The sequence below is a fragment of the Mytilus edulis genome, chromosome 8, assembly GCF_963676685.1.
Source record: "Mytilus edulis chromosome 8, xbMytEdul2.2, whole genome shotgun sequence".
Lineage (NCBI taxonomy): Eukaryota > Metazoa > Mollusca > Bivalvia > Mytilida > Mytilidae > Mytilus > Mytilus edulis.
Window position 1 is genome coordinate 48,282,222 of NC_092351.1, and position 27,891 is coordinate 48,310,112.

Genomic DNA, 27,891 nt, shown 5'->3' on the forward strand with positions numbered 1-27,891 from the left:
TGTAACACTTCTGCTATATTGATGCAAAAAATGACATTTATACAACATACAAAACTAAGTTACTGATGCCATTACATTTGATTTTAAATCAGCCATTTTTGAAAATGATGAACACGAATATATTTTACAACAAACCTAGGTGAAAGCTGCCTTTAACTTCAGAGATCTTATCCCTGCAGGTGAACAATGGTAATAACTATATGTTGATAATTAATAATGTGTATTGTAAACTATACTGCCTACCATCATATAATTCAATCGATTATACATCTTACTTTCCCTGATAAGTGAAACATTTTTAGTGTTGGAAAATTCATTACAATTTGTTTCATTCTCTTACATGTATGTATGATTTTATGCGAACCCATATAATTGAATAATTCAGTTATTTCTGTGAGAATTCAAGACAAAAGCTCTATTTTGTGAAAAAATATGTAATTGCAGAGGTTCAATACAAGCATTTTTCAATTAATTAAATAAACTTGTAATGTAGGATTCAAAACTTGTAAAAAAAAAATTAAAGGAATCTTCAACAGTAAATCATACTTTTAGCATGTGAATAAAAATTATGTAAATACTCTTTGATGGTGTGCAGTACATATCTATTTGGTTACAATTATGGCTTTAAAATGATGAAAATGATAGTCAAACTACATGTATATTTATAGCAATGGTGGTATCAATATATACACATATCTCAATATTGTATGAAAATGAATGGTTTATAAATTAACATCCTTCATATGACAATGAACAATCTGATGTATGATTTGCTCATGAACTAATAAAATTTACCATGCATTGTACTCTAAATCCATACTGTTTGCTGTAAATTTCTCAACTTATGTTTTGTATAAATTATTGTATGTGGAGGTATGAGGCATGACCATTTTTTATAAAAGATGCTTCAAGTGCAGTAATAGGAGCTTATATATAACAAATGAATGAAGAGTGAAACTTTTACAACTTGTTAAAATGAAATAATCTCAAATAAACTACTTTAACATTTAGCTAGACCCTTATTACATTATTTTTTTGTTATTTCATCTCACAAAAAAGCATATTATATAATCAAAACATGTGATTATTTAATATATATTGACATGTTATTTTCCAATGTGATAAAATACATCATCACATTGCTCTAGTACAACTGTTAAATATAGCTGACCTTTTTTTACCCTTTTAATGAATGTTTTACAGAAAGTTAAAATGAAATGTGGGACTAATTTATAAAATTACAAAAAAAAATGTAGTTCTAAAAGCATGCTGAATTCCTTAAAAATCATTATGTTTCTTATACAGTAAAGATTGTTCTATAATGAACATAAAATACTTAGAAAAATAAAAAGTCTTGAAATGTTGAAAATGCCTTAAAGGATTTGAAGGTAGAAGGTGAACAATCATTCGTTGAAGTTTCTAGAACAGTGATTAAAACTGTATGATCATTTGATTACACTAAGTTTGGTGTCTTCACAGCTCTATCAATATGCTTAAAAGAAATACTAAGTACATGAAAGTGAACTTGTCAATAAAAATGTTTTGTTCTGGGATGAAAGTTTGATGTTTAACAGTACATTTTGTTCACAATTTTTCTTAGCAAATTAAAGCAAACTGATATGAATATTGTATGGATCAAAAGTCGTTAGAAAAAGACAAAAACAAGAATAGACACAATTTACATCAAGCCTGCTGCCCTATACTTTAAATGTGAATGAACCCTGAATCTAAGGTGAAGGTCAAAGGATTCCTATAATTTGCAGTTTTAACTTATGATGAATTAGCAAATATAATTTAATGAACCTAGCATGAAAATAAATCCAAAAAGGTCATTAAAAATACCATACAATAATATGCAATGCAATGAAATTGTTATTTGATGAGTAATTCCCCGTCTCATGCACTTCCAGATCTTATCCAGCAAAAACAAGACCTCTAGTTACTTATGAAGTTTAGTAATGCAATTTAAATAAAAATTGTAACATACACACTGTAGTTGAAAACACAATTTTCACTGGTATTATATGTTAATACAATCAACACAAATTATGCAACGTAACAAATGAACACATTCTTTTTTAATCACAAGACTTCCTCTTTTACCAGCTAAACACTTTGCATGTTTCTTAACTCAATTATTTATAAGTCAGCAAAAGGCATTCACAATAAATATTTGAACACAACCATAATCAAAACAAAAATAATTTATCATTAATTAAAATACTAAGATTTTTGTAATAATTCAAGGTCCTTGTGAAGTAGAAAGCCTAAATACCTGGCGTAATTGTTGTCCTTTTAGCAACTTACAATTAGAATGCCACTCATATTTGCTCTGAACTAATAAACATCCTAATATAATAAGCACTATGGAATAAAGGACACTGTATTTAAGATATAACTTTGAAGAAGACAGTAATGTACTTGAAAATTTATGAGACATATATTCACCCCTAAATTTACGAGTCAGATATAAATCCACTTTTACAGGTTCTACTGCATGTAAAAATTAAATCAAAATGTATCATATTTTTGGTAACTGACTGTATTTTAGAACTCTTTTCAATCACCTCAATTACTTCAAAAACACAGTCACACACTTTTCAGTAATTTTGATCAGAATATTTTAGTTAACAACATATTTCAAAATGGAAAAATCTCATATGTAAAACCTTTCAGATAATCACATCGGACTGAAGATATGGTTAAAAGGTGGGTTCCTACTTTTAGAATCACCATCTTAAAACTACATTATGGGTCCATTGTTTGGTCAAGTATATTCATATCATCATGCATTAAAACTAAAATTACTTCAGACAGAAAATAAATAAATAATGAAGCACTTTCAGAGGCTGGGTATAAAACATGTCTCGTATCAAGAGGATAGAAAGAAGATAAAAATGTATAAAACAGCATAAAACAAAGTCATCCATTTGAGATGGTCTTCTTAGAGTTGGTAAGGTCAGCCATAGGATCTTCTTGTGTTAAAGCCTGCAGGTCAGCAAACTTGGCAACAAAATCTAAACTACTTTCATTCATCAATGTATCCACCTGAAAAGAAAATTTTAAATTACAAGTTTAGTATCACTGAAAATTCTTATTTGTAAGAATTAATTTAACTTTCTCATGTCTTTATACTTTTAAAAGTGAGCAGGCAAACAAAATTTGATAGATGCCATCATGAGTTGTTTGACCGTTATGGAATAACTGTTTCACAGATGATATCAGATATGTTCCTTATGTCATAACAACAATACCCTTCCATTTTCATGCGACCTACCAAATTAGACTATTTACCGGATTTGTAATAACATAAGCAACATGACAGGTGCCACATGTGGAGCAGGATCTGCTTACCCTACCGGAGCACCTGAGATCACCCCCAGTTTTTGGTAGGGTTTGTGTTGCTTATTCTTTAGTTTTCTATGTTGTGCCTTCTGTACTATTATTTGTCTGTTTGTCTTTTTATTTTTAGCTATGGCATTGTCAGTTTATTTTTCCATCTATGAGTTTGACTGTCCGTCTGGTATCTTTCGTCCCTAGTTTGACATTTACCAATTAATTATTATATTTTTTTATTATTATATTAATTATTATATACACTTATAATTATCTTCATTTGATTGTGATCAGATTATTATCACTAAATACACAATAAAAAAAAATATACCAACTTAGTGATCAAACAAATATAATAACTGAAGAAAGTGTTAAAATATCAATATTACACAACAATAGTATTCTTATATGAAGTTTATGTGATGAATCATCTTTCAAGAGCATGAAATGTGGTGTAAAATGACCCAAATGCATGCAATTGCTTTGTAGTATATTCAAGAAACCTTACGCAGTAACATATCAATGAATGAAATACTTACATCAAACTTCCCCATAATCGATGAATCTCGAGAATTCTCAAAGAAAAATGTCTGTGGTTGTAAGGTTGCTGTAGATACTACAGGGTCTGGTTTGGCTGTCTCATTCAGTAAAGACATAAAAGAAATATCACCAACCTGGAAAATAACCCAATATAATCAAAAAGGTATTCTTAGCGTAAAATGTAGTAACAAGGAAGATGGATAAAAGAAACAAGAATCTCTCAAGAGCCTGAATCGCTCACCTGGTAGACAATGCCTTCAGCCATGTTTTTTGACGAAATTGAAAATAAAACACAAACTTTATTTTATACACCCTACTGATCATTCAAATGAAGTTTGGTTGAATTTGGTTGAGTAGTTTTAGAGGAGAAGATTTTTTAAAGTTAGCAAATATGATGAACAAATTGTGAAAAATTGTCATTAAAGGACAATAACCCCTTAAGGGGTCAATTGACAATTTTGGTCATATTAACTTATTTGTAGATCTTACTTTGTCAAACTAGATACCCCAATGATGGTTGTGGCCAAGTTTAGTTCAATTTGGCCCAGTAGTTTCAGAGGAGAAGATTTTTGTAAAAGATAACTAAGATTTATGAAAAATGGTTAAAAATTGACTATAAAGGGCAATAACCCCTAAAGGGGTCAACTGACCATTTCAGTCATGTTGACTTATTTTTAGGTCTTACTTTGCTGAACATTTTTGCTGTTTACAGTTTATCTCTACCTATAATAATATTCATGATAATAACCAAAAACAGTAAAATTTCCTTAAAATTTCCAATTCAGGGACAGCAACCCAACAAGATCTTGACCTGATAATCAATTTTACCCTGTCAGATTTGCTCTAAATGCTTCGGTTTTTGAGTTATAAGCCAAAAACTGCATTTGACCCCTATGTTCTATTTTTAGCAATGGCGACCATGTTTGTTGATAGATCTAAACTTCGGATACAATTTATAAACTAGATACCCTAAGGAACATTCAGTTAAAGTTTGGAAGTATTTGGCCTAGTAGTTTCAGAGGAGAAGATTCTTGAAATAGTTTACGACGACGACGGACGACGACGGACGACGAAGGACGTCAAATGATGGCATAAGTTCACTTGGCCCTTCGGCCATGTGAGCTAACAAAGAAGCTAAATATGTAGATGCCAAGCAAATCAATAATCTAGTAATAATAAATGATTTCTACTCAAATGTAATAGTGACCAGAAATATGCAGAATAGCTTATACCAATGCAACTTTAAATTCATAGCTTTAATGGTCTGGGTTTTTTAATCATTTTGGTCACAAGTAGAGTTTAAGAGTAAATAGAACAAGACTTTAAAAATATAAGATTAAATAATTTTTTGTGGTTTTGTTTTATTTGGTTGTCCTTTTCATAACTTTGTCTCCCACTTTTCAGTCTACTCATTCCCCATGTAAGTGGTTACTCTAGAAATAATAAACGTTAGGAATTGTTGATACCCTCAAGGAAGGATTTTGCTGTATCCCCTTAAATTCTTACATTCAACATGCACAAGATGACTTTTTGACTTTAATTACAACAAAAATATCTGAATGGATGGGATCAGAACCTGACAATTAACTTTGTTTGACAATGCACGTTTCAAAAAGGTTTTACCTCTCCATTCATCCACGATGAAGTACACACAGGACTTCTAAAAAGAGCCTTAACAGGTTCAGTTTTATTAGATGTCCTATCTGAAGCTGTCTCTTTATTTGCACTTTCATCTAACATAGCTAAAATAATAGAAATATAATTATAGGTCAATTAAACTGAACTAGGACATTTAACTTTATAAGAGTTATTAAGCTTAAAATTTCTCAAAATCACCCAACCATGAAATATGAGTCCTGTGACTTTATCTTATGGAACATTATCAGACTGTCCAAGATTCCTCTGAGTCCTTAATATCATGTTGTATGAGTACAGACGATAACATTTTATTACAAACTATGTACATCAAATTTCTAATAAACAAGTCAATATAACATTGACAAACATTATTTGAAAACAATCAGTAATAGAAGATTCATTCACAAATAATGCAGAATTTTACTACCAAACAGAAAATCTGAAAACTGTTAATTTCACTGTTCATTGCTGTTTGAGAATAAGAAAAATGACCAGCAAATCTATTGTCTATTTACATTTATTGTGAAGAAAAATATTAGGTCATCATGTGCTTCAAATAAGATTCATAAGAATTACTGACATCTGCAGATTTTCATATGTATAATGCATAAATGTGTCTAGATGTCTTTTGACTATTTGTGCTTGTAGACAATTGTTTCATCTATGTATATGGATGACATGAAATATTCTGGTCAGTAGCAGAATGATCAATTTCAGAACAAATCAAAGTGCTTACAAAGCACTGAAAGGTAAAAATTGCTTCAATTTATCAGTGAGAAGTAATAATAAATATTGCTTTGGTTGTTGTTGATTTAAAAGCTATTCTAGACAAAGGAAGATAACTCCAATTTTTATAGATAAGGTTAACAATGACATAACTTATATTTTTAGAAAAGTTATTAGATTCCTGCACCTTGCAAAAGTTATGTAATTTTCTTGACAAGTGAAACATCATTTTGTGCCTTGAATATCTAAGCATTCATTACATCGATAAAATTTTGAAAATAGTCAATGCACTATATTTTGTGTATCAAAAAAGGTAGTGATCAGCCTTGGAACATTTAGATATCAAGTCAGTCCAATAAGGTTTTGATTGCATTTCATGCAATTTCATGCAATCTTTACCTAAAAATCAGAAATTTAAGACATAAAATGTGTAATTTCGCTATATTTCAATATCCGAATATCTATACAATAAATTGATTTGTTTAAATGGAAATGTTAATAAAGACTAGGTTTGTACAGTTTTCATTAGGGCTATTCCAGAAAAAAATGTATGGGAGGGTTGGAAGGCAGTTTTTGTCAGCACCCGCCACCCAGACAATTGTAATTGAGAATTATAGTGCATTGTAGTGTGAAAAGTTGCTCTGATACCTATCACCCATGTATTATTAATCAATGTGCCTTCCAACCCCCCCATACATTTTTTTCTGGAATAGCCCTTACCACAAATGTTACATTATAAATAATAACCATAATATCATAAATATAAAAATTACATACGTTCAAATGAAGATCCATTTTCTAAAGCCATCTCAAATAATTTTTCACCATCACTTCCTGCAATAATAAAGGAAATATTGTTTAAAATGTACCAACTAAAACATTCTTATTCAATAACAAGTGGTTATTAAATCTGATTTGATCTGCATGTTTTAGGATCAATGTTGCTTAGATTATGTGTTTGTTTTTTGTGGTAACCTTAGCGGTATGGGCTTTGCTCATTGTTGAAGGCCTTACGGTGACCTATAGTTGTTAATGTCTGTGTCATTTTGGTCTTTTGTGGATAGTTGTCTCATTGGCAATCATACCACATCTTCTTTTTTATATTAACCATTTTAACTGGAGTTCTTACTCCTGGATTTTTTTTTGGGTGTGTTTGCATTGCCTTTTACATTTAGTACACCACTTTCCACAAGAGATGAGTTTACGTAAGGATAATTGTCAGTTTCACTAGATTGTTTTTATACTCTATATGTTAGATATTATAAACCAAAAAAATATCAATTAGATGTTACAATTGAGCTTCAAATTTTCCCTTTTCTTTCTGTACTAGTTTTGTCCTTACATTCTTAAAAGAAAAGGGAAACAAAACTATTGTTGAAAACATTTAACGAAATTCATCAATTGCAATAAGAAAAGTCATGGTGCATCATTTCACAGAAACCAGCTTATTCTATTTCAAGACATAAAGTTTGTTGCTTCTTAAAGCTAATGGTCTAAATAAAGACACAAATTAAAGTACCTGGTGTCCCAAAACCTGAGAACGACATGTCCAGCAGATTTGAAATACTTGGCGGTGATAAAGAACCCTGCACGGTTGCTGAGGTGGTTATAACATCATTGTGACTTGTAACTGCTGATGTATAAATATTTACTGTGGTACCAGCTGTTATCTCTAAAGAACTTGCTGTAATCTGAAAAAATGGAGCATACAACATGATTAATAGTGATCTTTAAACATGGCTCCTAATTTTTATACAGACAAATTATTTGGACAATATCTTACAAACTGGGTTGAGCCCTTACAAAATTGTTTATCTTTATGTTTCTGTCCTAATTCAGGAGGCTGTAGTTCATGGCTGTTCCAGAAAATACTATGTCCCCCCCAGGGACGGCACTTTTTTTTTACCCCCACCACCCATAGAAATCAATTAAATTTTTAAACCACCACCAATAGAATTTAGATTATGTCAAGACCAACAACCTATGGAATCTTAAAAAAAATCATTGAAACCCACCACCCATAGATTTTTTTTTTTGCAAAACCTAGGCTTTCAGCAATAAAAATCTTCAGTTAAATAGTACCAGTATAGAGAGACCAAGCCCCATAAAGAAATTCTTTGCTCTTTGCTGAGAAATTTAATATTTTTTGTGTGTTTTTTGGTGTTCAGTTAAAGTGATTGCTTATGGAGTTCACCTATATTTTGAGTTAATTATAACAATGTTATTCTTTAAAATGTAATCAACAGGCTCTCTATGGCCCTACTTTAAAACTTAATGGTAAAGAGTAATATATATTGTTCATGTTAACACTAGTGATCCTTTTGAACTTATTATTATAATTATTATAATATAATGTATTGTCAACATGGTCAAAAAATATTTCAAGGTTTAATACAAGCCTTTTTCACCATTCATATCATATTGTAATGTGAGAATGTATTTGGTCTACTGAATGTCTAAATTAAAGTGAACCTTAATATATCAAATTTAAAACAGAATAAAGTTGAACTACTGTGAAGTTTTGTCATTGTTTTTATTTTAATATAAACAATGTGGTAGTAATCCAAATTGTTTTATAAACTTCTGATGTGCTCCGGTTTGAGAAACAAATTCTTTTGAACCAGGAATCCAGACAACTGACAGCAACTTGGGCAAGGTTACTTGTCAGTTAAACTTGAGTCTTTACTTCTTTAATTTATGCCATCATAAGTTGTACAAGTATCTGACAGAATTTGACATATAGTCATAGATTTGTTTCCATTTTTAAAATTCCATCATTTAAGGACTTTCTTCTGGTTTTGAACAATTGACAACACAATGGATGCTACATGTACTACTAGTGAAAAAGACAATATTTATCATAATGAGTACAGACTTTGATTTTTGGCCATTTTAATTCTCCTTTGGGTCACGTATTTCCTGATCATTAGGTCCGAAACGCTTTAAATTGCCATCAGCGATATAAGGAAAAGCAAGAAGCATACCAAAGTCACATTCAAAACTCGTACAATCAAGGGACAAGACAACAAGAAGAAAGAAAATAAGGAGTGGGAACAAACACGAAACACAAACACCGAAAACCAAAGCATGGACAATGCGAACTCTCATAAAAACCGAGAGTGAAATCAGGTGCTCTGGAAGTGTAAGTATTTCCTGCTCCACATGCTGCACCCGTAGCATTGTCCAAAGGTAATGTAAAAGCCGATAGTAAGTCATAGTCAGTATAAAAAGGACGGATGACTTCATTTACCTTCATATAAATATATTACAACTCTGTTTAAAAAAATGAAATTCAGCCATTTTGGGCCCCTTGTTCCTGAAACAGGAAAGGCAATGACCCACATGATCGGACTTGACCTTCCATTTGTCATTAGTAACCTTACATAAATATTTGAAAAGGATTGGTCAAGGCAAACAAAAGTTGGAGCCTGGACACCAATCTTTTAACAGACGATGACGACGACAGATGCGCACCATTATATGACCGCAATGGTTGTATACGAATGGACAAACTCGAGTTAATGTGTCAATTGTCCAGAAATCCAAATGAAAATAAAATGGTTTTTTTCATGTGTTTAATGGGGCACTTATATATCAAATATCAGACCAATTCTTATAAGGATTTCAGTGGGACTATCTGTTTCCACAAAGTGCTCAAGTGTACCTATAGGCAAAAAATGACAGTCTGTTGAATCGGACAAAAAATCCAAAATCATTATGAACACAAATATGTTCTTCTGGTCATCATGTGTGAGTTCGTGGTCTAGTGGTTAAGACCGATGGCTACAGTGCTGAAGGTCCCGAGTTCGATTCTCACTCGGGGTGCTAAAAATATCAGTACATCAGAAGGGCGATATTCACCCTCTCACACACATCTCTGGTACCCCGACCGGAGTTTAAACTAGAATGGGTACTATGGGGGCCTCGGTTGGTCAAAGTTGCTCCCGACTTTGACCTGGAGATCAATCTACTGATGTCTCTTCGGTTTGTCTGTTCCCGCCGAGCAGCCCGGTGGTTCTCTCCGAGTTCTTCGGCTTCCTCCACCATAATAACAGACTCTGCCCGGTGTCCTAACACTCCCTGGTGTTGGGTGGGGATTGTCCTTGTAAATATTGAACATTGTATATACGTTAGTGACACATCTCCATTAATCCCGATAGGGAGTGTACACGGATTCCACTGTACCCTCGCAGCTCTCGAGGGGTGCTCCGTAAACGGAGGGATCTACGTACATACATACATACATACATGGCAAACTTGTATACAAATTATCAGAGCAGTCAGTCAAAGAACTTTAGAGATGAAGCGTCTACAAATCACCTTTGGTGAATCTATGGTACCTAAATTGGTGTATCTATATGTAGAAAATGTTGCCATGGTGGACAATATGGGCTAAGCTTGAACAGAGATTTGTCAATAAATCAAAATATAGCAATGCAAACGTTTCTAAAAAATTATATCCAGACCTGTCTAAAGCTTACAGTCTTCAAGTGGGATTTGTAATAATTAAACCTTAGCTTTCAGTTTGTTAGTGTATTTTCTGTTGGGCCAATGTCTTTCCTGCATCTTCAGTATTTCCTAGTGACAAGAACAGACTACAGATGATATACCATATTTTTAATTAGGAATGCAACATGATCACTCCTATTTACTACTGAATAACACGTCAAAGGCAATCAAAAAGGCTAAAATTCGGAACCAATTTTAATAGTCAATAAAGTCCATGTTGCTGTTTATACCATGTGCTAATATTTCAGATTTCAACGAAACGAAATAACCGTAAAAAAGTTTATATGTTTAAGTGTTTATTGTCATAAATAGACAAGATGTAACAATATATTACATTTAAAATAATAATGTATCAATCTGCGCGTATCTAATAAATAAACCGACTAGTAAAACCGGGAAAACCGTTTGATTCGCTTCGTTTAAAAGACAAATATATTCCGTAATATATATTTACCGCAAAGGGAAATAACTCCAATTGTCTGGGTCTTTACTTTTTTAGATAGGGTTGCATGGTACCAGTTAAGGAAACAGTAAATAATAGGAAAACTGCCGTTTTTCGTTACAACTGTCTAGTAACGCTTCATGTCAAATGTGCACCGGAAATATGCACACAAAACGGAATAACCCACCACCCATATATTATCAATTTTCTCCTAAATACCCACTACCTATCAATATAAAATTATCCTCAAGGGTACCACCAACGTAAATATTTTCTTCCCTCACACGACCACCCATGGAAAAAAAGATCGTTTGCCGTCCCCGGGGGGGACATAGTATTTTCTGGAACAGCCCTCAGTAGTTGTAGTTGTTTCAATGTCTTAACATTTTTTTAATTTTTTTTTTTATATACATGTATTGTTTTGTTATAAATTAGGCCATTAATTTTCTCAATTGGATAGTTTCATATATGTTTCATGTCTGAGCCTTTTATAGTTGACTTTACTGTAGGAGTTTTTCTCATTTCTCATTTTGAAGGGCAAATGGTTGCCTATAATTCATTGGCAATCATTCTACATCTCCTTTTTTTTTAATATATATTAAAGAAAATATCTAAAACATACCCCTTCAATGAGACGGTAGCTTAGAAACACCCCCTTATTTATAAGATCTATCAAATAAAATAGTACAACTTAAAATCATGTTTTTTGTTTGGATGAGCCACACTAAAGATCAGTTTTAGCAGTCTTAACTAAATAAAAAGTATGTTTACCGATATTTTCTTAATGTATAAAACCAGTACTGTAGTCTCAACATATCTATATTTCACATACCTCAGTGGAATTCACATGGTTAATTTTCACCGGTAGATGTCCAGGGCCCATCATAATAGTCTGTAATGGTCCTGGACTCTGTACACTCAGCTGATTTGGTCCTGGATTTCGAATATTAACCTGCCCTGGTCCAGGATTGAGTACATTAAGCTGACCTGGTCCAAGACTTTGTACATTTAACTGACTTGACCCATGGTTCTGTACATGTATCTGACTAGGAGTAAGCTGGGACTGTACTTCTAACTGACTAGGATTTAAAGTAAGTTGAGTTTGGGAATGGGACTGAACATCCAACTGTACAGTTTTCACTGTTGTACATGCTACAAAGAACAAGCAATAATATTTTAATTGTTGAATAGTTTGAATCACAATAAGATTTATAATCTAGTTCCAAACTTATACCACATCTTATACAGGTCTGTTTTAAGAATATTTTTAAGAATTGACAAATCTCCGTTGCAAACATGTAAAAAGTTAATATCTATTTAAACATTCTAAATGTGTTCTGGATAATTTTCACTTTTGACTGACGCATGAAAAGGTGTAGTCCAAATAAAAAAATGAGTTTTGTCTTATAGATGTATAGATGATATCTTTAACATTGGTACCAATGGTATTTTTGGTAATCTTGACAGCAGTTGATGTATTTTTTTTTTCATCAGTCTTGTTTAAATAAGAATGCAATTTCCTACAACTAAGACAAGCATCAACTGAGAAATAAAATCTAATCCGTTTGTGTCACAGGTACTTGAATCTTTTAATCTGACCAAAGTAAAGATTCGTCATCTATAGGTCAGACAATCTCAGTTATCCTATTCGCAGTGTCATGTGTAATCACAACATAACAAATTCAGAATTGTTATCGATCAATTTTTTTGCAATTTTTTAACAGTGTACCCAGGAATGCTGCATACAAATTATGCAATCAAAATTGAAAATAAAAGGTTTTATTTCTTGAAAAAGAAAATCCAGTTGCAATTTCTCATTAATAAAAGAATCCCAAACATTCTTTGAATGCCTTATTATATTTGACTTACCAGGAGGTGCAGTACTGACGTTGGATAAAATAGGTATAGAGTTTGGCACATTTATCACAGTTTTTAAGTTTTGTCCGTTAGGTTGGACAAGAAAATAATTTGGTGCTTTAGGCAGTATTGTTCTCTGTACAACCATTGGCTTTCTGTTAATCTGTCTAATTTTTCTTCCACTTCTGTAGCCAGATCCCTACAATCACAAATATTCATTCAGTAAAGAACTACAGATCTGTATACTTATAAATTAAAACTAAAAAATACTGTGAGCAGGTCTAACAGATATTTGAAATCCTTTAATTCAATCTAAAAAGCAAAGTCCATGTTTTGCCATTAAAAACTCCAAAATTATAGGGTTAAAAAATACATTAAATGCAAAGTACAAAAAAGAACTTTCATTACAGCTTTTACATTAATGCTAGCAAGACAAATCTTTGCTTGGCTTGCTTGCTTTGTTTGTATCAATGTTTGCTCAAGCATGACAATTAAGATAGGCGGGGCTTCAGCTTGTATACATCATACTTAAATTTTATTGGACGTTACGTTTGAGGTTAAAGACACTTAATTTTAAAACATCACATGACAAATATTTCACATATTTCCTCACCTGTAAAAATACTATAATTGGTCAATGAAAGAAAAATATGAACTGTTTTCTTGAATGATGATGAGAAACTAGACTTCCACAGTTTTGCGCCGAGTGAAAAAAACAGTTATATATTTTTATGACATTGACCTTATATTGTTTTTCTTATAACATATCAATCTATTAGTTCAGTTATTTCCGTATCTGCCCTTCCATTATGCAACTCAAGAAAAAATTCCAATAAATGGGTAACAATTGTATCGGAAAGAGAAAATCGAGTCCACCTTTTTTATGTTAGGGTGTGTTTGAGATGAATATTTTGTCTTGAAAACGTACAAAGAAAGAGTATTTGATACATCATCTCGCTTCAGATTATTATTTTCATATAGCAAAGCTACAGGTTGACTTTATAATATAAAAAAATCACAGTACTAAAAGATGAGATATATGGGTCAAGAGAAATACCTATCCAATGAATCACAAAATCAGAGTAGGCATGTTCGATTAGCTATTTTTCTAAAAGTACTTGACGACAGTCTTTAAGTTGGATGATGAAAATGGAAAAAAAATAATATTGGCTTCCATTTCTACAATTGTGAAAATGAACTGCCGTAATGGGGAGATAATTTTGACGAAGTAGAATCCTGCCTGAGAATATTTGTCATGTGATGTTTTAAAATTCAGTGTCCTTAACCTTAAACATAACGTCCACTAAAATTTAAGTATAATGTATACAAGCTGAAGCCCCGCCTATCTTAATTGTCATGCTTGAGCAAACATTGATACAAACAAAGCAAGCAAGCCAAACAAAGATTTGTCTTGCTAGCATTAATGTAAAAGCTGTAAGTGCATATTGAAATCCCAGATACTCCTTTAAAAGAATGTGTCACTATAAAAGGGCAAGCAGACTTAAATATAACCAAACAATAACAGTGAAAATGTATGCTACGGTTTGACAAAACTTTAATTTATACCCCTACCCCAAATCTTTTTTTAATTTGTATCATACTGCATTTGCTTCCACCCAGTAACAAATAGTAAGTGGTGTAAAGCCCTCCCAAACAGTCTTTTCCTGGAAAAGCCCTAAAAAGAATTGGTAAAAATAGACAGATATTATAAGTTCTTAGCCTTTGATACTTACATTAAGAACATTAAAGGCTTGATTAAGTGATCGACTGGCAGGCACAGATCCAGGTGGCAGTGTATTTCTCTGTAGAAATGCTGTTCCCGCTACTGGTACCTTAAATACAGCCTCTTTACCTTGACTAGAATTAATTGGCTGAAAAATGTTAAAAGAATTTTTACTTTTATATTCTCAATGGTGCAGTACATAAATTCAACATTTAATTCTGTAAATAAAAGAAATTCTGCAATTTGGATTTCAAGGTCAATATAATACACAAATCATTTAAATTGTGTCTTTCTTCTTAAATGTATCTTAATATCCCACTTCTAAAATAACAGATAACACAACATGCACAAGCATCTCCAACTTGCCATACTTTTAAAACCCATGACAGAAGGGATTAAATATTTGGATGTGCAGGTCCCATCTGAAATTCATTGTGTGTTAATTTGCGTTTTTTTATTGAGTTAAGCCTTCCATTTGATATTTTATAGTGTGTCTTTCTATGTTGTGATGTTATACTAATGATTCAGGAAAGGGAGAAGGTTGGGTACCATTAAAACGTTTAATCCCCCTGCAAATGTTTGCACCTGTTCTAAGTCAGGAATCTGATGTACAGTGGTTGTCCTCTGTTTATGTAGTTCATACGTGTTTCTTGTTTTTATATAGATAAGACTTTTGGTTTTCCCGTTTGAATGGTTTTACACTAGTAATTTTGGGGCCCTTTATAGCTTGCTGTTCAGTGTGAGCCAAGGCTCCATGTTGAAGGCCTTACTTTGACCTATAATGGTTTACTTCTTATAAATTGTTACTTGGATGGAGAGTTGTCTCATAGGCACTCATACCACATCTTCCTATATCTATTGAATAGTGTAAACAGACTAACTAAAAAAGATATTTAAGTGATTCACAAAGATAGCAATAATTCACATGTTAGATATAAATTTAACTGTTTTTTTTTATCATGGACAAATTTGAATTACAAATATGTCAAACCTCTGCAAGTTTTAATGTTGTCTGTGTCCCAGCATCAACCAATCCATCACCAGAGCCAGACCTAGAAGACAATGGGTTTTTACTAACTGCCCTTTGACCTTTGACACCACAACCTTTTGTTGCTTTTGCCCTAACAGCACCACATGTATGACAAGGAGATGAGGATGATGAACTGCCCTGTAACATAAATGTGAAATTTTTAACACTGTAAACATGCAAAACAAATAATAAATGAACATATTGATAAAATTTATCAAAATTTTGAAATATCCTATGATTTACATGTACAGTACAAGTTGAATTAGTCTTAACTCTTTTGTTAGTGTCAAACAGCTGGTGTCAAAGTAATGCAGATGTGTCCTCATTTATGATTTTTTTTGTGTGCAGGACTGTGATCAGCCTTTGAGAAAATTAGAATTATAAAAATATTAACTTTTTTTGTACCATCTCTGTCTAACTATTCAAGTCATTGTTTCCATATTTTGAACAAAGAAGACATCATCTTTTTTCTTAACCAGATTTTTTTATTGAAATAATATTTTTTATCACATTTATGAGCATGTCCTAAATAAGGAGTCTGCAATTCAGTGACAGTGTGGTTTTTTTTTATCATATTCATTTATTCAAGTAGCCATTGGCATGATTGGGTTTCTCACTTGAGATGTTTGATTTGTTATACATTTTGTTTTGTCAAGGCTGCTTATAGCTTGTGGTATGCATGGAATGGATAATTTATTGCTTATTATCGAAAGCCAAACAGTAACCTACTGTTTCTTATATCTACATCATTTGGTCTATGGTTGATAGTTGTCTTGTTCATATCATTGGTAATCATACCACATAATTATTCTATATTAAGATATACATACACATATTAACATCAATCGTCACATATATGCATTTCAAAGAACTACGCAAAAAAATTATGATAATTTAATTTGTCTTTAACCCTGTTATCACAATAAAAAATGTTTTAAAAAAAGACATCTATACCTTTACATCAGTCATTTCCATGACAGCCAAATGCACCAATCGTCTTAGAGTATTCGTCAATTGTGTTTTAACAATGTCTTCAATTGTACTTTCTTTACAAAAATCATACTCTAATCGAATCTTATTGTCTTTTCCAATCATTAGAAACAACTGGGCAATAGTTAAATTTTCAGCACTAGTAGAAGTCCAACCTTTTTCAAAGGCTTCTTTAACATTAAGGGACTCTTGGTCCTCTTTTTCTGACTTATCCTCATTGTCACTACTTTTCACAACTTCAGATTCAGCACCCCCAGACAAATGTTTCTTCCTTGGAGGTGTTCCATCTGTGGAGTCAGTCTCTGTTAAATTTTCAGTACTTTTTGAATTATTCCTTGACAGAGGTGTGTCTGGGAACATTGCGTTTTCCCCCTCACTAAGAAATGCTGCATCATTACTATACACACTACAAGACATAGTCGAGGAAGGAGTCATTCCTGTTTTACTGTCTTTGACTGTTCCTCTAGATTTTGGTGACTCAAACATTCCATTTTTAGGGTCCATAAAATCTACAGAATGAGAATTTTCACTGAAAATTGTTGATGAAGTCTTAGTACTAGTAAAATCTCCTTTCTTATCCTTTGAAATTACCGGAGAGTCTGAAAATACACAAAATTTATGAACAAAAGCTGAGAATCCAACCAAAGCAAATAAAAAGGGTCGGTAGGTAGGGATTTTTTTTTTTTTCAGCACTCTGTCAGATTTGCTGTCGGTTCAATGTCATGTTTGGTTAGGGGCCTGTACCCCAAAATGAGTTAATCTCTTTAAAGAAGCTTTAATTGACTTCTCCTCCAAGTGCTAACATTTTTTAAACCTTAATTGTAGCACATTTGTGCTGGGATCAGTCATTTTGATGGTTTGGGCATAGTAAGATATGGATCTGAATCGGACTGGAAACAATTTTTTTCTGGAATTTAAAGAAAGAAAAAAATAGGGTCAGGGGTTTTGAGTCAGGGTCGGTCAGGAACAGGAAACAGACATTTTTTTTTTGCCCTATTCAAAGAATTTTAAACATACACAAAGAACTCTGGAAATTAAACATCAGGTAAGAAATTAATTAACCCTTATTAAATACCTTGATGAAAGAAAGGATAACTTTAATATCTATACTTACTCATTAATTGCATATTTTCTCTGTAATCACTGAATGTGATGTTGATTTTAGGTTCTTTTGTAGCCTGTAAGGTCAGTGGGGTGATATCACAGTCAGGGTGGGGATATACAGTAAGTACAGGGACAGGTTCTGTCTCAGCACCAGGGACATTCTCCTTCTAGTTCTGGCTAAGGAAAATTTGTCAATAAATATATGAATTACAATATCATCACATGATACTGATGATAGTATACTAAACCTTTATTTCTGATAACAGTATACACAATATATAAATCAATGTTTATGTACTGTTATGTGGCTTTCTTGAACCCTATCAAGCAAACATTGAAATTAAGTATGTTTGCCTTAGTATCCCTATAAATCAAATCAAAATTTTAAAAAATCAGTGCTATCATTGTGATCTATCTTTTATTCTTTCTTCTTTTATTTCAAGTTATAATTTTAGTAAAAATTAGTACCATTTGTTTTTTTTGGATTTAACACGTCTTCTGATTGGCTGACGTTGTTTTGTTTATCAGCCCATAGACATAATTTAGTCATGTGACCGTGACGTCATTAACGTTTTTTCATGGTTTACTCCTGTTTAAAATGAAATTCATAATTAAATTATAAGAAATTACTGTAATATTTTTTCTGTCTATGAAGAAATAACATCAAAAATGTGGTGCACACCGAATTACCCTCGTGGTGAGAACATAATAACTTCATAAGCAAAGGTTATTGGTATTGCCTAGGCTAAGTAAATAGTGCTCAACAGGTTATTTGTGATAGTTCAACTCATGGATTTCTGTCCTTCATTTCATTTCAGGGATATTTACATTCAATGAGATTGTAGCTTAGAAACTCCACTCTCGTTTCAAAACAGTTTCAGATAATCTATAGATGAAATTACATTTAGTAAAAGGATACAAGTTTTAATCTATGAGATTTCCATTTTTGACTCAAGTATGTGATGACAGACGACAATGTTCTATTGGGTTTCAACATTAACTTCAGACGTGGATTAAATGCCATTTCCTGTATCATATTCCATGTGGCATTAGTCTTTGGATTCATTTCCACATGGATTTTATTTGGAATTCTGTCTGCAGCATTACATTTGTGCTCTGCAAAAAAAAATTAAAACATCACATTGATTTTCTGCACTTCTTGTTATGTGTATTGTTTTAATATTTGTCATTTTCTGCTCTGAAAGCAAGTTATTGTACAGATATACCAGTACAACTTCAACATAATTTTCACTATTAAATCTAATTGGTTGTCCAGCTTAGTTATTCAGGCTCTGCTGAATTGTTTTAAAACACTAAATGAATATCTGTAATTGTGATAAATTATGTGATTGTGTTTTGTGGACTTTTTTGACATTTGTATTATTGTCTATTACCTATTTCTCTGCATTGACATAGATATATTACTAAGATAAATTTTAAATAGCAAAAACAACTTATAATGACTCAAATTTACCTGTTGTTCTTTTTTGCTTATTATACTTGTCATTTTAATTTCACTCATTTCAGTTTAGAAAAATATTTCAAATTAAACTCAAATTAAAACAATATATATATCATGTATATATATGGCATGTGTTAGAACAACAAGTTGTTCAAGTGTCAAAGCCGTTTTTATCCACTGAGATTTATTTTTTTAATTTGCAGATTTTTATCTGAAGTATGGGAGATAACTCAGTTGTCTATAAATAAATCTGATTCATTCTTTAAAATATATTTTTTCTTTCAGACCTAAGAAAATATCAGCCATTTTGTCCATTTTAGAGGTCACCGTTTATATTTTTCTCAACATGTATAACTTGTAAATGATGATTAATTGGATTTACCATGAAATCTTGCTTAAATGTTCTATAAAATGAAGCATAGCAACTGACCTGACTTTTCATTCCAAGAACACAAATGCTTCCCAGTGGAAAAATCAAAATACCTAGCCATTCTCAGTTGTACAATGGGAGATAACTCTATTTTCTATAAATAAATCTGATGATTCCTTTACTCATTTGGTGCAGTAAATTAAATATTATCCAGTTCAACTAAACCTTTTTCAGAATAATAGCTATTTATGGTGATTCCAACTTATACCATGGGAGATAATCATTTCTTTCTAAAAATAACCTATCTAAAAATAAAACGTAGGATTTTCCTTCCTGGAATGGAAAATGTCTGCCCTTGTCCTTGATATGCCTCTTTTACATCTTGGTATACAGTTCCTTACCTGTTGTGTCTATGTTGTTTAGCTTTTTCAGTGCAAGGCAAATTGGTGTTTTTATTCTGAAATATAAAATTATCATCATTATTAAATGAAAGCATCGTAAACATCAAATTTATAAGACAAAAGATTCTTATTATTTTTAACTGTTCATTTTTGGCAGTTACCTTTTAAATTCATGTTTTTACTAATTTGGGTGAAATAAGGCATATGTGGGGATTTATATATTAATGAGACAGCAACCTGACAGTTGGGGAAAATTTGGTCACAATATTCAAGCTTGATTCTGTACGAATTTGGATTGTGATCAAATTTTTGACATTTATATAGGTTTTTGTCATAAAATTAATGTGGTCAAAGATCTAACAAATCTATTGCACAATACTGTGTAATTGAAGATTTTTCTTGAAACTTTTCAAAATTCGAAATTTGAAAAATTTTGAAAAAAAGGAAGCCCTTCAAAAAATGGTAAACAAACCCCCCCCCCCCCCCCCACTTTTTGAAACCCCCTTGGAGCAATAACCCTTCAACTCAATCCCATGCTTTCCATTGCAGTATTAGACCTTGTAGTACAATTTCAGAGAGATCCATACACTTTTAAAAACAGTTATTGTCATGGTTGTTTGGAAACTAGAAACATGCTTCTTTTTGGCCCTTTTTTGGCCCCTAATTCCTACATATTTTGGGTAATTAACCCAAAACTTAATCCCAGTCTCCCCTTTGTTACATGGTACATTGTGGTACAATTTCAGAGAGATCAATACAATTACACATAAGTTATTGTCTTGAAACTAGAAAAATGCTTGATTTGACCCCTTTTTGGCCCTTAATTCCTAAACTTTGTCCCCATAACCCCTAAAATGAATCCAAACTTTCAACTTGTGGTTTTAAACATTGCGGTATGATTTCAGAGCAATTGAAATACTTCTACACAAGTTATTATCCTGAAACTAGAAAAATGCTTGTTTTGGGTCCCTTTTGGGCCCCTAATTCCTAATCGGTTGGGACCATCATCCCCAAAATCAATCCCAACCTTCTTTTTGTGGTATTGAACCTTCTGAAAAAATTTCATGAAGATCTATTCACTTAAATCTGGAAACCAATGTGTCTTCGGACGACGACGACATCATACCATATTCATATCATATCCCAAAATTTTTTGGGGTCGTATAAAATAAAAACACAACAAAGTGTGTAAAACTTCAAATCTCTTTATGACAAGACTCATAAGAAATTGAAATTCTAACCTTGAGTATCTAAGATTTCGTGATTTTACACTGTTAATTTCAAGATTCTTTAAAGATCACTTGACAAGCTGATCTAGTGATTAAATTTATATTTAAACATGTACTTACCTTAAATTTTTGCCTCTAATTTTCACTGTTGTAAACCTGTAATAAATTTCAAATTTTTCTGAATAATTCTACTGTTTTATCCCATATATGGTGAAGTAAGGATATGATGTACCAATTCATGACACAATATAACTATAAACACACTGACAAAACTTAACCCTTTCCTCCATAATGACGCCTTTTGACGCCACCCCCTTTACTCCATAATGACGCCTTTTGACGCCTTTTGACGCCACCCCCTTTACTCCATAATGACGCCTTTCGACACCTGTGTAGGGCCTCAGTTGAAACCTATTACCTAGGATAAAACTTCATCAGACTTTAAAAAAAAAATGTATCTAATATAAAAAGTATATTCATGAGAACATCTAACTGGAATTCCATTGATGAAAAATTTTCGCAATGCATTAATACTTTAAACCTGATGATTATTTTTCATTGAAAAAATCCTATGCAAATCAAGTATGTAAAAAAAAAAATCCATGGAGGAAAGGGTGAAGGCAAATATTGTTCTTTATCTCAGTCACAGTGAGGGCTTCACTATAGAGCAGAATCTCAAATTTCACTACAATTTCAAATTAAACCCATATTACAGGTTTGATCATGATGATTTCTCTATGTACAGCTATGCATTTAATAACACAGCAAATTGACCCATATAAACTGGCTGGACCATTTAAGAAGCTGCCATGCTTGCTATTTTACTAGAATTTTGGTAAATTCAGGTTGATTGCCAGAATGTGTTCACTTTAGACAGATTTTTGTGCATTTTTATATGTATATTGTGTACAATTGTTAGAGGATACAAGAGTAACTGAATTGTGTATTTGGCAAATATAATTGCTTATTAAGATTTAGGACATTTTTCTTTTAAATTTAGTGGCAGTTCCATTGATTGCATCTTTTAGGATATAAGTATTAATAAAATGTGTAGATTAGTATTCAACTTCTGGATATACATACCCATTATGAACCAGATCATTTAACTTGGCACCTGTTTTTTCATTCAGTCCTATAAAATATAAAATAGTCAAATATTTAATAGATATTTAAAATGTACACATAAAATGTCTAAATCTAACTAGTCTAATTTGATTAAGTAATGAGAAAGTGTACAAGTTACATTTTTTTCTTCATTTTAAACAATATTACATTGCATGACTATCAGTTAGATAATTTCTTCTACCATTTATAAATAAAATGATATTTTATTGATTCAGCATAAATATCCATGACAACACTAGACAATAACCAATACCTTTAGGCCAAATAAAAAAGTATGTGTGGTTCCAGTTACATCTGAAAAAAAGTTAGGGTAGGTAGGTAGGGATTTTGTTTTATTTTATGGGTTTTTTTTACATTAAGTCTATGGGAGCAACATTCTGACTTTAACAGTGCTTAATGAAAAAAGACAATAAAATCTTTAGGGTAGGCTATTTTAGAGGCGAAAAAGTAGGGAAGGTAGAGTTACTGGAACAACACATATATTTTTATTTGGCCTAATAGCAAAAAACCTATATCGATCTCAAAATTTCTTTTTACCTATTATATTGAAATCCAGTAAATATCAACCAAATTCTAAGTTCAGAGGAAGCTTCAACATTTAACATTTCGAAATGTTATTTTCTGCATATTTCAGACTTTATTATGTTTTTTTTTTCCAATTATTCAAATACTTGTGACATTGTCAACTAGTAAATTGTGATTATTTTTTGGTTCCAGTAAAATGCAGTAAATAAGTAATCTTCTGTCCATTTACACAGTAATTTTTATAGCACAGGTAATGTCTTATTAAAATTTCAATTGACCACTTATATGCCAGTATTAACCAGTATTTTCAGGTATTTTCTTGTGGCCTGGTCAATACTTGTATTGACTGTTGTTTTAACAATCTTGGTTTCAATGACCTCTGATGATTTGAACTTTAACAATATCACGTAGAGGACAGGTCTTTCTAAAATAATTTAGCGCATACCTTTGATCCTTTTCCTGAGAACTCCATAATTAATCAAACCATAAATTTCTTGAGATTCTTTTTTCACATCTACAACAAAAACAATTTCAAATCTAAATTAAATTCAAAGAAATATTTGAAGTAAATGTAAATTATCCTTAAATAGGTAAAACAAAACATGAAAACATGAGAACTCCTTTCATCTGAATTTTTCTATCACATTTCTCATAAAAGAAGCTTCGAAAATGCAATTTTCAACAAAAAAAGCATTCATTAATGAATTCATATTAAAATTGGGACATTCTTCATAAAAATTCATGAGGATTCCACAGAACCACGTGTCTTGCCTACCTTATGAATCAAATAAATGTTTTAAGAACTTTATCTGCAGACTGAATGTAATGTTAACTGGAAGAAAAACCAAGTTCATTTAAAGGTAAAATACGGATACACAGGATTTTTTATTGTACAATATTTACTTCTGGATTCAATCTTCTGATCATAAACAAGCTTTTGTCCAAGTTTGGTAGAAATCAAGTATAGTTTAAGAAAGTTATTAAAATTTTAACCACAGAGTGAATGTAATGTTAACTGGCAGAAAAACTAGGTTCATTTATAATTAAAATAAGGATAAACTAAACCAGGACTTTTTTTTACAAAATTTATTTCTGGATACAATTTTATGATCATAAACAAGCTTCTGTTCAAGTTTACTAAAAATCCAGGATAGTTTAAGAAAGTTATTAAAATTTAAAAAAGGTTAAAAAGGGTTTCCCCTGGGTCAATTATTTTTTTCGCCACCTCGTTCGCCAAAACAATATATTTTTCGCCACTTTATTATTTTTTTCGCCAAATATATTTTTCCTTTAAAATTTTCTTTTTTTCAAGCACCCCCCCCCCCCCCCCCCCCCCCCAAAAAAAAAAAATGAGAAGTGTTTTTTAACAACAAAACGAAGAATCTTATTACTTGGAATTGATCCCTCGTGTAAGGTGTAGTCATTATATTGAAGGGTTACTCTCATGCCAACCTTTTAAATAGATTTCTTCATAACGACAGTTTTCTTTTCTAGACCATCGTAAATAAGTAAAACTATATGCTTGAAACACCTGTGTTACAGAAACGACTTTGAAGTACCCACTCAAATCAATGATCTATATGAAAGTTAAATGATAAAGTTTAAAATCAGAGACCTTTCTAGCTTTTGAACATTTTTCGTCATAACAATAATTTTCTTTTCAAAAGAAGGAGAGGAAGCGTAAATTTTGCTTCAAACACGTGCGTCGCAAAGCGGTAAATAAATCCCTTTTGAGACATGTGACAGAAGCCATTTAACCATATCATTTTGTCATATCATACAATCAACACCTTTATTAATTAGTACTTTGATGTCGATAGCTATAAATGCAATCAGCTGATTATTGATTTTCTGTCGAAATCTTAACGAGTTCAAGGTGAATTCCGAGTATTGTCTGATCGGTAAAGTCAGAGAAACCCGAAAATAGTAAACAAACAAGATGGCTGAAAATAAATCGTTATATATATTTCTTTCGCCAAATTCTTTCGCCAATGACGAATTTTAATCGCCACAATTATTATTTTTTCGCAAATTGCGAAAATGGCGACCGCCAGCGGAAACCCTGCTTTAACCACAGAGTGAATGTTATATGTTAACTGGTAGAAAAACTAAGTTCATTTGTAAGTGAAATACAGATAAACAGGATTTATTTTACAAAATTTATTTCTGGATACTATCTCATGATAGTAAACAAACTTCTGTCCAAGTTTGTTAGAAATCCAGGTTAGTTTAAGAGTTATTAAAATTTCAAAAACTTGAACCACAGAGTGAATATTTGTGGACGCTACTGACAACAGAATGTAGGATCGCTTTGTCTCACGTTTTTGACAAAAGTCAAAGGCTCGACAAAAAGTTTTTTTTTTTTCCTTGGTAATATGCTATTATTTATTTGAGAACCAGACAATGAGTTCAAATATAGCCTTGTTTGTGAGTTTTACATACCTTGAGTTAATGTGATAAACTTAGATATCTTATGCCAAGTTCTATAATAAAAGTGGCGAACTTGATCTTTATTCTTAATAAGTGCTGGAGTGACTCCCTTCTTCTTACTCTTCTGTGCTATCAAGGTCTGAATTCCGTCAAAGTCCTTTCCAACCTAAATAAAGAAGTGGTTTTTTTAAATAAACATTCATGTTATAACAGTTTCATAATTTGTTCCTAAGCAGGTTTTGGGTGGGTTTTTTTTCATTTTTGATTTTAAGTCTCTATCTTACAAGTAAAATAGGTCAGATGTTACACTTAAATGTTCATGATGAATTTTTTTTCGAGTCACGTTTTTTTATGGAAACAAGTTTCAGTGTTGTTTTTTTTTCCTTTTCATTATCGCATGTGAATGTTCAAATTTATACAGTGTCAGTATACTGAAATGTTCATGACGATTTTTTTTAGGTTTTTTATGGAAACAAGTTACAGTGGGTTTTTTTATTCTATATTGCATGTAAATGAAAATATCTATAAAAAAATTTTACAATGTGCAATTAGTCAACTTTTTTACATTCACAATTATAACATGTATAATGAAAGTGATGCAATTTTGTTTAATGTTGTTTAAAACTTAAAACACAATCAATATAACACTATCAATATATGGTAACCTCAAACAATCCGTCAAAGAAAGCATCCTTGTCATCAACGCTCCAAAGTTCCCACTGACGTTTCTGTTTTGTCTCTGGAGTATTTGTCTTAGTCTCTTTAGCTAGAACAAAAAAGATAATAAATTAGCGTGTTTCAAGTTTTAATTATGAATCAAGCTTTTAGAGAATAATATTAAAATGTTACATGAAATAAATGTTTTTTTCATGGAAATTAATACGGAAGATGTACATGTATTATGTGTATGTTAAATTTCATATCAATCATGTCAGTATGCTTAATAATTTCCTTGTGCAGCTTTTGAGTAATAATTACATTGCGTATTGGTGTTAATAGATGCATGTGTAAGTAACTGTTTGCCTTAATGTATATACATATTGAAAGTGAAACTTAACATAAATCACAGTCTATTTGTAAACAAACAGTGACACCCGATACTAAGTGGTATCTTTTTTGTACATGTAGTAAGAAATCAAGTACTAGCGTTCATTTTTTTGTATTATCTAAACCGGATTATGCATGATAAAAATGTAATTCTTAATTCTATCACTTAAATAAAATAAAATATAAACATTTTTAATTTTATAAAATTGACCTCTTTGCGAAAATTCCTTTGTCATCATATAAATATGTATGGTACAATAAAATTCATGTTAGTGTTTGATATATTTAAATCAAATTAATACCAGGTTTCTTTGTGGGTGATGGAGGTGGACTTAGATCTCTTTTAGGCTTTCTGACAACTCTGGACCTTGTTACAGCACCACTTCGTGGGACTTTTGGTGGGGTTTCTTGTGCTTGTTGAGAAGAATCTTGACGTCCTGTTTGAGGATGTTTACGATCGTTCGTATCACTTTTCTGGTCTCCCTTACTTTGTTTATCTTCTTTCACGGCATCTTTATTATCAGATGTCGTCCTAGTATTTAAATAACGTATAATTATTGCATAAAATCAATTAAAACAATATTTAATTGCAATATAAAAATTCAACATGGCTGCCAAAATTTCCACAAACATCGTAGAAGACACAATTTATAGCCTGCAGATTTCTGCTGTTTTCTTGCTCATTAAAGTTGCATTTAAAATTCTAGTTTGATCATTAATTATATTGATAGTTATTGTAAATATTGTCGCACATTTTAAACATATATCTTGTTGAAATAAACTGCAAATAAATAATAAAAACATCGATTATATGAAGTGGTAAATCGAACAAAATGGCGGTTTCTCTCATACTTACCGATTTTTCTCCTTCTCTTTTTCACTTGAGTTCCCCTCTCCCTGCTCAGTTTTCCGTCTTTTCGTCATAGGCATATGTATCTACCATGCACTGATGCAACTCAATAAAAGTTTCATAACAAAACAACGTCAAAATCATAACAAATACACTAATAAAGTAAATGGGTAAACGACCCTTCCTGAACAAAACAACTTTGAACTGTCAAGTCAGTCGGAGCCGGGTTATCAAAAAGTAAAGTCTTCACGCGCAAAAGTCGACCAAATTTTCTTTGCAAAGGAAAAAAAGCTTGATCCATACATTTTCGAGAAATGCGAAAGCTTTTTAGTCTCCAAGAATTATATTATAACTGCAATTTAACAAATTGTCCAGAAAATGATGTCATGTGACTTTTTTCGACCAGTTAAATTTCTTTTTGATATTTCTAAAAAATATTTTTGCTATAATGTTGCTTATCAAAAAGTCTAACCCAAAGAAAGAAATGCCGTCTTTCTTTATTATTTTGTTTGAAAAAGACTTGTTTTACGACTGTATAATTATCAGCATTTATTTGA

General features: G+C 31.7%; 1 protein-coding gene across 1 annotated transcript; it reads right to left on the bottom strand.

Moving 5' to 3' along the window:
• On the bottom strand, window positions 1-27,546 carry LOC139485780 (protein cramped-like). The gene is made up of 20 exons (XM_071270425.1): window positions 27,341-27,546; window positions 26,787-27,016; window positions 26,103-26,203; window positions 25,450-25,603; window positions 23,453-23,521; window positions 22,441-22,489; window positions 21,478-21,513; window positions 20,129-20,184; window positions 18,815-19,011; window positions 17,906-18,062; window positions 16,756-17,390; window positions 15,763-15,939; window positions 14,782-14,919; window positions 13,061-13,247; window positions 12,024-12,343; window positions 7,760-7,931; window positions 7,018-7,074; window positions 5,500-5,618; window positions 3,876-4,010; window positions 1-3,048 (listed from the first exon to the last, which is right to left on the bottom strand). Exons 1-20 carry the CDS (start codon window positions 27,412-27,414, stop codon window positions 2,923-2,925), a joined length of 3,189 nt encoding a protein of 1,062 aa, XP_071126526.1. The 5' UTR covers window positions 27,415-27,546; the 3' UTR covers window positions 1-2,922.
• Between the last annotated feature and the right edge of the window lie 345 nt (window positions 27,547-27,891).

Excerpts from the sequence above, each read along its gene's own strand:
- LOC139485780 (XM_071270425.1), bottom strand. The coding sequence starts at position 27,414 with ATGCCTATGACGAAAAGACGGAAAACTGAGCAGGGAGAGGGGAACTCA. Across the intron at positions 26,204-26,786 it reads ATCACCCACAAAGAAACCTG|CTAAAGAGACTAAGACAAAT; the intron begins GTATTAATTTGA and ends TTTTTGTTCTAG. Across the intron at positions 22,490-23,452 it reads TCTCAGGAAAAGGATCAAAG|GACTGAATGAAAAAACAGGT; the intron begins GTATGCGCTAAA and ends TATATTTTATAG.